Source organism: Lactuca saligna, chromosome 5 (genome assembly GCF_052625555.1).
Source record: "Lactuca saligna cultivar CGN05327 chromosome 5, ASM5262555v1, whole genome shotgun sequence".
NCBI classification, from domain to species: domain Eukaryota; kingdom Viridiplantae; phylum Streptophyta; class Magnoliopsida; order Asterales; family Asteraceae; genus Lactuca; species Lactuca saligna.
The window spans coordinates 150,218,159-150,232,149 of record NC_136421.1 but is presented as its reverse complement, the minus strand read 5'-3'; the positions used below and the strand labels follow the sequence as shown (position 1 = coordinate 150,232,149).

The following is a 13,991-nucleotide window of genomic DNA, read 5'->3' as shown; positions in this document are numbered from 1 at the left end:
CACACACAAGTTTAGAGGACTTTCAAACCCACTAGGGAATCTATTTTAGTTCTGATTGCACGTACTCCTGATCCCCAGGAACCACTCATTATGTTTCTTGTCACCAACGATGAAAAGGAATGGCATAAGGGATTGAAATCGGTAGGGGAATAAGACGGGGTGAGGGTTAGGTTTAATAGGGTTTTGAATTTTCTTTTTCCTTTTTATGTTAAAATTAGTTTTAAAAAATACAAAGTAAAATAAAAATGCTTTAAAAGTCTTTTTAGATGGAACATGGAGCAACAACGATATAAACTGAAACCACAAAAACCTTTCATGAGACCAAAAGAAGGGATTAAACTTAATATTAAGGAAAACCACATGAACCATTAACAAAGATTTGTCTATGTTATATCATTAGAAGAAACGCGATCAGTATGAATTATTATTCACATACACCATAATGCACCAATAATCTTTTTTTTAACAACAAGAATTCTATAGAAAACAAGCTAGCAATAAGCTAGAATTACATAAGTTTGATACCAAACTCATGTAAGTCTATCTTCTTGCTAGCTTGTTTTCTATAAAATAATACAATTTATTTAATTGGAAATTGTTTCATAAATGAGTTTTGACTCAAATTATCATTGAACTCTCAATTTTTTTACTCGATTTAGCCACTAAACATCTAATTACGTTAAATTAGACCCCTAAAGTCAAAATATTTTTCCGTTTGGCCATTCTGACCTTGTGCACGCGGTTAGTGAGTTCTTGTGCTTATGTAGCATCCTGCGTGGCCTAAGTGACAATAAAATGACTCGATTTAGTTACTAAACTTCTGATCACGCTAAATTAGTCTATGAACTCTAAAAATTTAGAATTTAAATTTTTTTCTATTAAAACTAAACTCGATTTTAAGTATTTTTTTTTTTTGTATTTTTTGGTTTTATTTTCCATCAATTTGATAATTTTTTGACATTTTTTAAAAAGCGTAAAGTGTATGAATATATTAGAGTATATTACAATTTTGGCATTTGAGTTGTTTTTCTATTTTTTATAATTTGTTATTTATGGTTTTCTAATGTTTTTTTATTTTAATTCAAATAATATTACTATTTCTCATTTTTTTTGCTAAAAAATATTGTTTTTTGGAAAAGAAAAAAAAACGTTATAATAACTTCAAAAAAGACTGAAGTATAAACAGAATTATAACTTTATAAAATAAAATAATAATATAAAAAAAATTGGATGAAAACTATAAATATAAAATATTGGGGGCTCAAATATTAGTTTACTCAATTTTAGTTAAATTGCACGCTTAATATAAAATAAAGAAATATTAAATATGATTACCCATGATAATAACCGCAATTTATACTTTTAAATTCTTAAAAAAATGAATGTACTCGCCACATTCATTAACATTCTTTTATATCAAATTAAATGACATTAAATTTTCTACAACAGTTTTTTTACAACTTGTTTATTATAACATTATAATAAAGGGATTCACATATAAATTATTATTTTTGGTGCAAACTTAATCTCAACAAGAATAAATAATAAAATTTAAAATTTTTAAAACATTTCCCGAAAAATTAATAAAATAAATTACAATAAAGTTTAGTTTAGTTTTGACTAATAATAATAATTAAAAAAAAACTTATAAAAACTTAAAACCGAGTTTAGTTTTATTATAAATAAATAAATAAATAAATTCAAAGTTCAATGTGTAATTTAGTATGATCATAAGTTTATTGGCTAAATCAAGTCGTTTTACATCTACTTAAGCTAAATAGGATGTCACGTAAGCTCCGAACCAGCTAAAATGTTGCAGGAGGTCAGGATAGACAAAACAAATAAAAGTTGAAACATTATCGTCTAATTTAACATGCTCAAATAAGGAAGAACGCTTGGAGATAAAGATGAGTTTGTCGGCCACTTTAGAGGGTATTGACAATATGATTGATAATGGGTTGGTTAATGATGATTTGCTTATTGAAAGACGGGAGGTGCTAAAAAAGATGTCCGATATAGACTGTGGAAGGACTTGATTATGTTCAAAAGGCGAAGATCAAATGGGGAATTGAAGGTGATGAAAACTCAAAAATTTTCCACGGGATGTTAAAAAGAAGGCGTAAACATATGCAAATTCGAGGGGTGTTGTCAGATGGGGATTGGATCGATGAACCATCAAGTGTCAAAAATATTTTCTTCGATTACTATGCTACCAAGTTTAAGTTTTTTGGTATTATTCTGATTATAGAGAGAAGTCATAGATACAATAGGTTGAGTAATGTTGAGGCTAATTTTATTCAAAGTCAAGTCACAGAGGTGGAGATTCGGGAGGCGGTTTGGTCCTGTGGCAGTGATCGTGCCCGAGGACCGGATGGATTTTCTTTCAACTTTATTAAAAAGTATTGGGAAATTATTAAATTCAATGTGGTTGGATTTGTTCAGGAGTTTTTCGATAATGGGTTCATTCCTATAGGATGCAATTCAACTTTTATAACTCTAATTCCAAAGGTCGATAATCCACTTTTAGTAAAGGATTATCATCCAATTAGTCTTATTGGAGTTCGATATAAAATTATTGTCAAATTACTAGCTATTAGGCTAGCAAAGGTAGTGGATGGAATTGTTAGTCCCAAACAATCCGCTTTTATAAAAGGAAGGCAAATCCTTGATGGCCCTTTAATGGTAAGTGAAATTATCAATTGGTATAAGAGGAAAAAGCGGAAGTTAATGATTTTTAAAGTGGATTTTGAAAAGGCGTACGATTCTCTTAGTTGGGAGTACCTTGATCGAGTGATGTATTTTTTGGGTTTTCCGGATAAATGGCGTAATTGGATACGGGCTTGTTTGGTGTCAGCGAGATCTTCTGTTTTAATTAACGGTTCAGCCACACAAGAGTTCAGTTTGGAGAGAGGGCTAAGACAAGGTGATCCTTTGTCCCCTTTTCTTTTCATCATTGCTATGGAGGGGTTGCATGTCATTTTGGAAGATGCTGTGGCGAGCGATTTGTTTAGAGCTGCTAAATTGGGTAATCTTGGGATGCAAGTATCGCATTTATTTTATGCTGATGATGTTTTATTTATGGGAGAGTAGGATGCTGAAAATATTACTAATTTGATTCGCATTATAAAGTGTTTTTATATGATGTCAGGTTTACAATTAAATCTTTCTAAGTCATATTTGGTGGGGGTCGGTGTTGAGAGCCAAACTTCTGAGGCTTTATCGAATTTGACAGGTTGTAGTTCGGCTTCCTTACCTTTTGTTTACTTAGGGTTACCTATTGGTGAGAATATGAATCGAGTTGCTGGGTGGAGGGTAATTGTGGATCGGTTCATGAAAAGGTTGTCTAGATGGAAGCTTCGAATGCTTTCAATTGGTGGGCGGTTAACGTTATTAAAGTCTGTGTTGGGCAGTTTGGGTATTTATTACATGTCTTTGTTTAAAATGCCAGGTCAGATTGTCAAAATGTTGGAACAAATTAGAGCAAAATTTTTCTAAGGGGGGGGGGGGGGGGGGGGGGGGGCTGATTCCAATGAGAAGAAGATAAGTTGGGTGAAATGGGACTTAATTCTAAATTCGAAGGATAATGGTGGTTTGGGAGTGGGTTCTTTAGCATCACTTAATAATGCTCTTTTGTACAGATGGAAATGGAGATTTTGCACTAATCCTGACACTTTATGGGTTAGAGTTATAAAAGCTTGTCATGGTAGTCAATTTTAGACTTTTGGAGTTGATAGTTGGGTGCGTGGCATGGGAGTTTGGAGGAACATTACTGATGCTATTTTCAAACTTCATCGTATTGGTAATGTTAGTGATTCTTGGATGAGAAGACAACTTGGTAATGGTATGGATATTCGGTTCTAGTGGGATAAATGGAGGGATGGTTTAAGTCTTAAAATCAGATATGATTGACTTTATGCGCTCTCGTTGGCTAAAGAAGGGGTGGTGAGTGACTACTGGAATGGTGAAGATTGGGTCTTGCAATGGTGCAGGGACACGAGGGGAGGAATTGAGGCGGAACAACTACAATTGTTGATGGAGGATTTACAGGATGTAAAATGTTCGAATAACAAGGATGCTTGGAGATGGGAGTTAGGTAACTTGGATTATTTTACTGTTGGATCACTTCGTAATCATTTAGATGATGTTTTACTTCCTATTGGTCATGTGTTGTATAAATGGAATAGGTTTGTGCCAATTAAAGTGAATGTTTTAGTTTGGAGGATTGCTTTGGATAGGTTATCTACTCGTGTTAATTTGGAGATTAGAGGGGTTGATACTCCCTCTACTAGATGTACTATGTGTGATAAGGACTTGGAGTACTCAAATCATGTGTTTTTTAAATGTGAGTTAGCGAAAGAAATATGGAGTCGAATTGCAGGATGGGTGGATTTACATATGCCTTTGTTTGGTTCGCTACAAGAGGTTTATGATTGGTTGGATGCTTTATCGATGCAAGGGATGCAAAAAGAGAAGATTCTTGCAATTGTTATGATTACGTTATGGGTCATATGGGGTTATAGAAATGTGATGGTCTTTCGCACTAAAAAATATCGAAAAGATACCCTTATTGATACCGTCAAATTGTATTCGTTTAATTGGTATTGTGTTAGAAACCGTAAAATGTCTAGGGATTGGAATGTTTGGCTTCAATTCCCTATGAACTTGTAATTGGTTTTTGCTAGCTCCTTGCTAGCCTTTTGTTTGTTCTTCCTTTTTAATAATTGCCGTTTAAAAAAAATTAACATGCTCAAATGTTTAATGGTTTAATTGAGTTAAAATCGAGGGTCTGATGGTCATTTGAGTCAAAACTCATTTATAAACTACAACCTTGTTTTTTGTTTTCAGTTTAATTTATTTAGTTTTTTAATTATACATATCAAAGAACAATTTTGAATGATTTATTCTGTTAATTCAAGTTACGCAAATATGAGGGACGATCATTCCATTATTTTGTCATAACATTACATTATTTATTTCATTCATTTATGATTTCATTTCATCGTATCAAACCCACTCTAAAGACAATATTCTCCGCAATAAACGTCTTTTACAAGTTTTCACGTGTTGCATCCACTTCCATATTTATGTTTAATTTTCCAAAATTTTAAACTAAATTTTGTATCTAAACCATTTTGTTTGAATATCGTTATTGACTCGATTGTACATCTTAAGACCCCAAAATTATGTTTTAATCATGGTCTTAGTGAGATCTAATTTGAAGTAAGATATACGACATGAACCTCCAATCCTACACTTTCACTTTAAGTGTGCTGTTTGCCACTCTACGCCTTAAAAAATAGAAATCAGATTCGAAAATTCAAGACAAAGCGTCGCATGAAGCCAAAAGCGCTTCCAACTTCATCCCTTCAACTCGAAATGTGCACATCATTGCAACAAGTCTCATTTTTTTATCCATTCAAATCAAAATCAGCATATTCATCCCTTTGTGATACAGTTGGGTTCTTCACTTTCCATGTTCTTGTTTCTAGACTTCACAATAACAATATGATCTTTGTGATAAGATGCGACTCTTCAGTTTGTACTTTCCATGTTCTTGTTTCTAGACTTCACGATAACAATATGATCTTTGTGATAAGATGCGACTCTTCGGTTTGTGTTTGAGTTGGTTGAAAATGTTTGGAGGTTGAAACTTCTAGGTTTTATGGACTTAGAGTGAGATCTCCTTCTCTAAAGTAAGATCCATAATCTTTGTAAAAATGAAATAAGGAACCATTTTTTTTGTAACCATGCTTCTTATTACAAATGTTTTCAAAGTAAAGTTATCCCTTTAACTATTTCACTTTGATAAAAATCCTCTAAATCCCAATCCGCTCTTGTAAAATGAAAAATATCATAATTTGATCAATGCATCTAATTTACTAATCATATGGCATTTCCATCAAAAACAATTCCACAAAAACAAAAGTAAAACTATTATTTAAGTTAACAATTGTATCAAGTTACTGGGGTTGATGAACGTTCTGCAAACATCCAAGATCCCGACCCTGATTGATTGTTCTCCAAAATGGCCCGAAGCCATTTTATTCTATTAGCAAGTTCTTCAAGGTCAAGAATCGATGCTTCTAATGTCTTTTCATGCATGATATTTAAATCTAGAATGTTGTAATCTACATCTTTCCAAATATCATCTTCCTTTTCACTTTCTTCCACATGCATAGTTGAAATACTATCTGAAGAACTCACCTTTTCCACATCATCACAATCTATTTTCACCTCTTGACTATTTGGTAAATCCTCCATTGGATCCTCTAATGAAATTACTGATGTACGGGATGTTGAAGATGCATTTAGAGGCGTAGCAATTTCCTCCCTCTCTATATCCATCCCTAAAAGATGTTACATTTTACCATAAAAATATAAAATCCATGAAAATTATAATGTTTATTTTGTATTTCGAGACATATGGCATTAATTATTAGAACAAAAGATGTGGTTTCATTTAAAAACCATTACAAATAGGACAAAAAAGTACAACTTTTTGTATTACCCAAAAAAGTGGGACATTGACTATTAAAAGTGGGACAAAGACTGATGTCAGTGAAACAAAAATTATAAGTATTGAATGGTACAAAAATTATAGTTTCTTGTTCCACTAAAAAAGGTGGGACAAGGACTCACTCACTCTCGGCCTGTTGTCTGTCTTTTAAAAAAGACGTAAATGCCCTCATCATTGGTAAAAACACTACAAGTTCTCAATTTAAAGTTGTAGGATGAAACTAATATATGAAGTAGAGATATGTAAATAATTGAAAGTGTTATTGGCATGCAATTTACTTTTTTACCTTTTGGTGATGGGAAAATAAGTTGTGCATTACATGAAGTCCGACCTCTCTGCATGTGAAATTTATCAACAATGAGGATATGTTTAGCATAATGATGAAATTCAAATTCGATTCAACTTTCTTTTATGAAATCAAAATTTTTAAACATTATAGTCATATATAATTTACATATAACATTGTATTACTTTGGCATATGGAATTTATTTTCTTGATTTGTAACCTCTATCATTAGTATTCTTGGGGACTTGAAAATTGAATTGATTAGGTTATTATTATTCTTTTAAACATAAACCCTAATCTCTCTCAAATTTTATAAAATGAATCAAAGTACATTGCTATAATAGGAAAAAGGAAAAGTACCATGGTAGGCACAATCCAGCCTTTACTTGGAGACCAATCTAAGGAAGGGCGTAGATCCTTACAAAATGCTACATAAACATTCCCTTGTCCAGCTGGAGGCTTTGGCAACTCTATCTACACAAGATATAAAATTATAAACAAGAAAAACATATTATAATAATAATAATAATTAAAAAAAGAAATATAACTTTTTTTTTTTTATAACAATTACCTTAACCCTCTCATCACTCAATATTTTGATAATACTTGCAGACCAATAACAATCATCTTCAAACCAATCTACCAAATCCCCACTCTTCCATACACCATCAATGATAACACATACTTCTGTAATCGAATTGACAGGTGGCATTTCATTTTTGTGATATATTTGAGGATATTGAGGTCGAACCATCAGTTGTTTTTTAATATTCTTTGACTTTCTACCATAAGGAGGAGTTTCGTACATATTTGCCCATTTAATCTCTGCAAATGAAATTAAAGTATTACAAGAAGTAGAATCCATGCTTCTATGATAAACTTATAGAAAAGATTTAATTATATAAATAGAAACATACTTCCATTCATAAGTCATAAGTCATAAGTCATAAGGTTAGTCAACTCACTTTCATCTGGAAAATCATAGTACTCAGGTAAAATCTTGTTCTTCTTCAAGCTAATATCCTTAATCTGATGAAGGGAAAAGTAATATATCATAAATCATAGTTTCATCTAGATTATTTACACTAAAATGACAACAGTATTTAAGTAATTGAATGAAGAGATACCTTGCATTTGAACCAAGCAGAACGATACCCTTTCTCAAAAGTTTTGGTTTCAGCCAGTTGACCAACTTCAAACTTAAGAACACCAAGCTTCTCCATTGTCTGGTTCGTGTCTTTACATTGAAGACGAGCTGAGAATGAACCATGGTGACTCCTCCCAACTCCACCACGTCCAGCCCTTTTTGCAGTCCGTCGTTTATTATCTCTAAGCCGGCGGTTGTGAAACCACCTTTGCACCTGGCGATCGGTTAACCCTAAAGTTCCCGACAGTTTCTTTGTTGTGTCCTTCAATGGATACATCTCCACTGCAGAGGATATATGTAATCAAAAACTTAAAATCGAAACAACAAGCGAGTCAACATAATGCTTCAAATTTTGAAGTTATAACAAAATATATGTGGTTCGATTGAATCTATTACAGAACCCCAACAAATTAACGAGGAATCTATCAAATATAGAAGAGAAATACGCACAGAAATCACGAAACGTGGAATCGGAAACCAAAATATCAATAGAATTATGAAGGGATGATTTAGTACATACCGGCGTAGGTTTTTTCAAGCATATACCGTTGGGAGCGCGTCTTCATCTGGCGTTCACGTTTCTTAGATCTATCGGATTCACCATTGATGTTCCGATCGCTTTCTCCTTCTGAACCAGTCTCCATCTCGAAATTTAGAACTTCTAACAAAACCCTCGATTTCATTTTGTGTTACAAGCGCCACTGCTTTATCTGATAAACAAAATGTGCCACGTGTCGGATTTATAAGTAGGCTAATTGAGGCAATTTTTAAAGTAAATTACATGGTTCTTATCTACAATTTGCATGTTTGGTCTTTAATTTATTTTTTTAACGGAAGGTTTTACTGTTTGTTTTTGTTACGTGCTTAGTCCTTGTCTTACCTAAAAAGACAATTTTTCCCTTGATTTTTTAATTTGTTTAAATAAACACACTCTCAACCTCAACCTTCATTTTACCTTACCTTACCTACCCCATCATTTTTCCCTATTTAAATAATAATCTTTTTAGGTAAGATAAGAACCAAACGCGTAACAAAAAACAAACAGTTGGGACCAAGCGCGTAACAAAAACAAACAATGGGGACTTTCCGAGTTTAAAAAATAAGTTAAGGACCAAACATGCAAATTACCTCAAACCAAAGGGACCATTCATGTAATTTACTCCAATTTTAAGAAATTCCTAACTTTTATTATTATTATTATTATTATTATTATTATTATATCTTTATTTTCCAGAAAGTATTTATAAAGAATTCAAAATTCAAAATTCAAGTTTACATATTTTTGATAATTGTAAAAATCTTTCATTTAAAATTTTAAAAAACATCGTATCCTAATAAAATAAATATTCGAAAAATTAAGAAGTATCTATAAGAAATTTTCAATTTTTTTTGGGTAACTAGTAAACCATCTTTGATTTAAAAATTTGTATATCTCTTTAATCCAATTTCATGCTTTTTATTTAAAGTTTGAATTTAGTCCCTATACTTTGTTAGTGTACTAGCATAAGTCCATATAACTTTTTTTTCCAATAACCTTTTACTATGTAATTACTTTTTTATCTTTAAACTATAAAGGTTACCCCCGTTACGTGGATGCCAGAAGCTTTCAATGTTGTTTCCGAATCGATAAATATGACAGGCGTAGAAAGTGTAAAGATGAAAAGTCTGGGCTTTGCCACAGACCATTTTTTTTTTTCATGTTTTTATGAAAAAATATAAAAGTTTTAACTGCAAGGACCAGAAGTATCAAAATGGCTAAATAATTAAAGGGGTAAGAATTAGCACTTTTTTCGAAAAGGGGTTAAAGTTGTCAAACCATTAAAGTTTTGTGACCAAATTTTAAATATTAAAAGGTTTCTAGAAAGTGTAAAATTATTGATTGCAAGGACCAAAAGTGTCAAAATGACCAAATAATGAGAAGCAAAGTTGCCAAAAAAATGACAAGCTTACTATTCCTAAGATTCATTTCTTTTATATATATATATATATATATATATATATATATATATATATATATATATATATATATATATATATATATATATATAAGAAATGATACCAAAAGTTATATTAGTTTACTTTCAATCACAAATACGATTACAACTTTTTTTAACACAATAAATTATTATTGTTAAATTTTAGTTTACAAAATTAATGTTGCATCATTAACATTTAGTTTTTAAAAAGTTTTATACATACAAAATGATTAGTAATAATATACAATAACAATGACTTTATAATATATTTATCTATACACTTTTATATAATACATACTCTTTTTATAAATTGTTTTTAACACCTTTGAACGTCAAAATTCCATTCAAATTGATGACAATTTTCATTTGTGTGTGTTTTGTTATGATCATAAATAAAAGTCAATGTCAATCGATATCAAATGTTGATTTTTTTTACAAGAACCAATTTTCCCACACCGTTAGTTATATGTTGTTTTATCCAGAAAAATGAACATATAATGATTGTAGTTATTGATTTTAGATAAAAAAATTGTAATTTAACCAATAAAACATCAAATGATATATACCAAGAAGTGTTTCAAAATGTAATTTAAAATATTTTCTTTTTCACTCATCAAATTCATCCGGCTTTAGTTACAATTTGAAATACATTGTTTTTTACTATGTTGACATTTAATCTTATTTTTGTCTATATAATAAAAAAAACTGAACATACCTACAATGCTTTCCACGGGTTATAACTTAATTTACCGATAAATGAAAATGTTTTTTTTTTTTTTCGGTTGTCATTTTCTTAAAAATTTTATCACATGTCATTATGTCATTTTTTTTAATTACTTAAATTTCACATGTTATTATGTAGTATTTTTATTTTTTTAATAAAAAATTAATCAATTTCACTAATTAACACATTTATTATATATATATATATATATATATATATATATATATATATATATATATATATATATATATATATATATTTATTATATTAAATATATAGATCAAACTATAACTAATGAAACATTTATTATTTAAGGTAAATATATTTTTCTCCATAAAATAAACATAATAATAAATAGTTTGTTTTTTTCTACCACTAAAAACATTTATTATGATTTTTTTGTTACATAATTACAATAATAAAATATTATAAAACTATATTGTCAAAATTAAGATATAATAAAATATATTTTGTTAAACTTTAAAACGAAATAGGCATTAAAATTATATAATGTTTACACTCTCATATATAACTTTCATTTTTAATAAAAATATATAATATACAAATCTCATTAAAATTATATAATGTTTACACTCTCATATATAACTTTCATTTTTAATAAAAATATATAATATACAAATCTCACACCTAGTAATAAAATAGAAATCTAACCAAATTCCCAACTATGTTATTAGAAATAACCAAATTAGGACAGTTTAGGTTTAGATTGGAAACATCAAATACTACCCGACTAACCAAAATAATATAACGCCAAATTCTAATTCTATGCATCAAATATAATACTTATAACATTGAACATTTAAATTCACCACAAAACCGTTTTGATAGCATAATTATCAAATAGCTTTATAAAAATAAAAAATAGAAAGAAAAAAATTGTATGCACGTAATGATTATTTAACCTTACTTATGGATGACACAATCAAACAAACCACATCAGTAAAAATGAGAAATTTCATTCACTAATTACCAAAAGCCCTCAATTAACAAGTTTTTAATCCATACACACACTAATAGTAGTCACAACACCCAACTTGCTTCACCTTTGTACTTTAGCAGCAAACAACATCAAAAGTTCAAAAACAATCAACTTTCTCCTTCAAACTTCCATGATCCTGAATTTGATCTCCTGTTATCAAGAATGCTCCTAAGCCATTTTATTCTATTAGCAAGTTCTTCAAGGTCAAGAATCGACGCCTCTAATGTCTCCTCATGCATTATATTTAAATCTATCATGTTATGATCAACATCATCCCAAACATCATCATCATCTATTTTATTTTCCTCCACACGCATCGTTGAAATACTATCCGAAGAACTCACTTTTTCCACGTCATCACCATAAATTTTCACTTCGTGACTCTGCAACGCTTCTTCTTCTTCTTCTTCTTCTTCTTCTTCAATTGGAGCTGCTAATGAAATTACTGATATTCGAGAAGTGGAAGATGCATTTTGAGGTGAAGCAACTTCTTCCTCCCTACTCTCAACATCCATACCTAAAAGATTTACAATTATAATAAAATCCATCAAAATTATAATTCGAACAAAAAAAAAAATCATTTTTTGAACAGGTTGTACTGAATTTGGCATGTAAATAGTAATACAAGATTAAAATTTACTTTACCTTGATGTGATGGGAAAATAAGTTGTGCCCTACATGAATCCTGACCTCTCTGCATGTGAAATTTCATAGTTTAAATTAATTTTAAACAACACAGAATAAAAGATAAAAATGAATCAAAGTATAGGAAAAAAGAAAAGCACCATGGTAGGAAATGTCCAGCCTTCTAATGGAGTCCAGTTTAATGATGGGCGTAAATCCTTACAAAATGCATTATAAATCCCCCCTTGTCCAGCTGGAGGCATTGGCAACTCAATCTACACGCATAATAATTTACAAATTTATAACAATAAATAATAATTTATGAGATGAAAGTAATGAACTGATAATAAAAATGATAAAATTTCATTACCTGAACCTCATCATCACTTAATGTTTTGATGATCCTTGCTGACCAATAACAATCATCTTTACACCAATCTATCAAATCCCCAACTTTCCATTCACCATCAATCACAACACATACTTCTGTAATGGAATTGACAGGTGGCGTTTCATTTTTGAGATACATTTTAGGATATGGAGGTCGCACCATTAATTGTTTCTTTATCTGCTTTGACTTCCTTCCATAATGAGGTAATTCGTATATCTTTGTCCATTCAATAGCTGCAAATTGATTGAAAGTGATGATTTTTAGAACAGATGAAAGATTGTGATTAGTGATTTATAGATATCAGGTTAGTCAACTCACCTTCCTCTGGAAAGTCGAAGTACTCGGGTAAAATCTGGTTCTTTTTCAAGTTTATATCCTTGATCTGATTGGAATTTTAGAGTTTAGATTTGGAAATCTAAATTATTACCATATTTGCTGGAAAATGGATATTATCACGTCCACATACCTTGCATCTAAACCAAGCACCTCGGAATCCTTCATCAAATGTTTTGGATTCAGCAAGTTGGCCAACTTCAAACTTCAGATCATCAGGCTTCTCCATTGTGCTGTAAAATTTTTAGTCAAAATTGGAAGAATGCAGAAATGTACACAAATTATCTCTTGTTCATGTATTTACAAGAGAGATAGAGTTTTAATACATCATAAAACCCTAAAACGGAACACAAACAAGGGTCGATCTACTACAATCCCCAACTGATGGTTACTTGGAATACCTAATCTTCAAAATAAACTGTTTGCTTGTGCTTTTTCGTGGAACTGTGTGTTTTCCAAGCCAATGGAGATGGCGATAACAAGCAAATGATTAAAAACAAGTTAAAGGTGATTTTACTCACCTTCGTGATTAGGCTGAGTAAAATGAGACAAATCTAACTGGGTAGAGATATCGCCCGGAGTAACAGCGAAAGCAGAGACTATCACGAACAATATGAACAGAAGCAACCACAAACAGTAGCGCCGACGACTATGGTGAGAACCTTGTCGTCAGACTTCAATGGACTGAGAGAATTTAGGGATAGGCTTGGGGAGTTTATAGGGGTTTATGGGAAACTTTTTAAGGTTAAAACTCATTTTTGTAAAAGTTAATTTTTATTTTAAAAAATCTCAAAAAGAATAGTATTTTATGACTTTAGAAACATTATTTTTTCTTTCTATATAAAAAGTCATAAAAGATCATTTTTAATAATTAAAAATACTTTGGATTTTTTTTTTTAACTTTTTAGAAAAGTTTTTCTTTCTTTTGGGTAGCCATGTCTTTAGTAACGTAGTTGTGCTTGGTATTTTTTCGTGTTTTCTTTCGTGTGTTTG

At 30.6% G+C, this 13,991-nt stretch overlaps 3 protein-coding genes across 4 annotated transcripts; 1 reads left to right on the top strand and 2 right to left on the bottom strand.

Annotated features, from left to right (window-relative positions):
* Positions 1 to 1,907: 1,907 nt before the first annotated feature.
* Positions 1,908 to 4,668, top strand: LOC145045838 (uncharacterized). The gene is made up of 4 exons (XM_078994144.1): positions 1,908 to 1,994; positions 2,050 to 3,025; positions 3,149 to 3,395; positions 3,990 to 4,668. Exons 1-4 carry the CDS (start codon positions 1,908 to 1,910, stop codon positions 4,666 to 4,668), a joined length of 1,989 nt encoding a protein of 662 aa, XP_078850270.1.
* Positions 4,669 to 5,875: 1,207 nt separating this feature from the next.
* On the bottom strand, positions 5,876 to 8,644 carry LOC144997850 (uncharacterized). 2 transcript variants are annotated; one of them, XM_078957711.1, is made up of 7 exons: positions 8,471 to 8,644; positions 7,931 to 8,232; positions 7,769 to 7,832; positions 7,375 to 7,628; positions 7,164 to 7,277; positions 6,804 to 6,852; positions 5,876 to 6,347 (listed from the first exon to the last, which is right to left on the bottom strand). In XM_078957711.1, the coding sequence occupies exons 1-7, from the start codon at positions 8,631 to 8,633 to the stop codon at positions 5,956 to 5,958; spliced, it is 1,338 nt and encodes a 445-aa protein (XP_078813837.1). In that variant the 5' UTR covers positions 8,634 to 8,644; the 3' UTR covers positions 5,876 to 5,955. The 2 variants fall into 2 exon arrangements, with proteins under 2 accessions (XP_078813837.1, XP_078813838.1); XM_078957712.1 differs by having other exon boundaries at positions 5,876 to 6,335.
* Positions 8,645 to 11,607: 2,963 nt separating this feature from the next.
* Positions 11,608 to 13,679, bottom strand: LOC144998927 (uncharacterized). Its single transcript, XM_078958659.1, has 7 exons — positions 13,520 to 13,679; positions 13,132 to 13,231; positions 12,984 to 13,047; positions 12,645 to 12,898; positions 12,436 to 12,549; positions 12,296 to 12,344; positions 11,608 to 12,167 (listed from the first exon to the last, which is right to left on the bottom strand). Exons 2-7 carry the CDS (start codon positions 13,225 to 13,227, stop codon positions 11,758 to 11,760), a joined length of 987 nt encoding a protein of 328 aa, XP_078814785.1. The 5' UTR covers positions 13,228 to 13,231; positions 13,520 to 13,679; the 3' UTR covers positions 11,608 to 11,757.
* Positions 13,680 to 13,991: the final 312 nt, after the last annotated feature.

Bases quoted from the DNA above. Each gene is read 5' to 3' on its own strand.
- LOC144997850 (XM_078957711.1), bottom strand. From the start codon at position 8,633: ATGAAATCGAGGGTTTTGTTAGAAGTTCTAAATTTCGAGATGGAGACT. The intron at 8,233-8,470 runs GTATGTACTAAA...TATCCTCTGCAG, and splicing joins GCTTGAAAAAACCTACGCCG to TGGAGATGTATCCATTGAAG. The intron at 6,348-6,803 runs GTAAAAAAGTAA...AACATCTTTTAG, and splicing joins TATTTTCCCATCACCAAAAG to GGATGGATATAGAGAGGGAG.
- LOC145045838 (XM_078994144.1), top strand. From the start codon at position 1,908: ATGAGTTTGTCGGCCACTTTAGAGGGTATTGACAATATGATTGATAAT. The intron at 1,995-2,049 runs GTGCTAAAAAAG...TATGTTCAAAAG, and splicing joins TGCTTATTGAAAGACGGGAG to GCGAAGATCAAATGGGGAAT. The intron at 3,026-3,148 runs GTAATCTTGGGA...ATATGATGTCAG, and splicing joins GTTTAGAGCTGCTAAATTGG to GTTTACAATTAAATCTTTCT.
- LOC144998927 (XM_078958659.1), bottom strand. From the start codon at position 13,227: ATGGAGAAGCCTGATGATCTGAAGTTTGAAGTTGGCCAACTTGCTGAA. The intron at 12,899-12,983 runs GTGAGTTGACTA...ATCAATTTGCAG, and splicing joins CTTCGACTTTCCAGAGGAAG to CTATTGAATGGACAAAGATA. The intron at 12,550-12,644 runs GTAATGAAATTT...TTATGCGTGTAG, and splicing joins TAAGTGATGATGAGGTTCAG to ATTGAGTTGCCAATGCCTCC.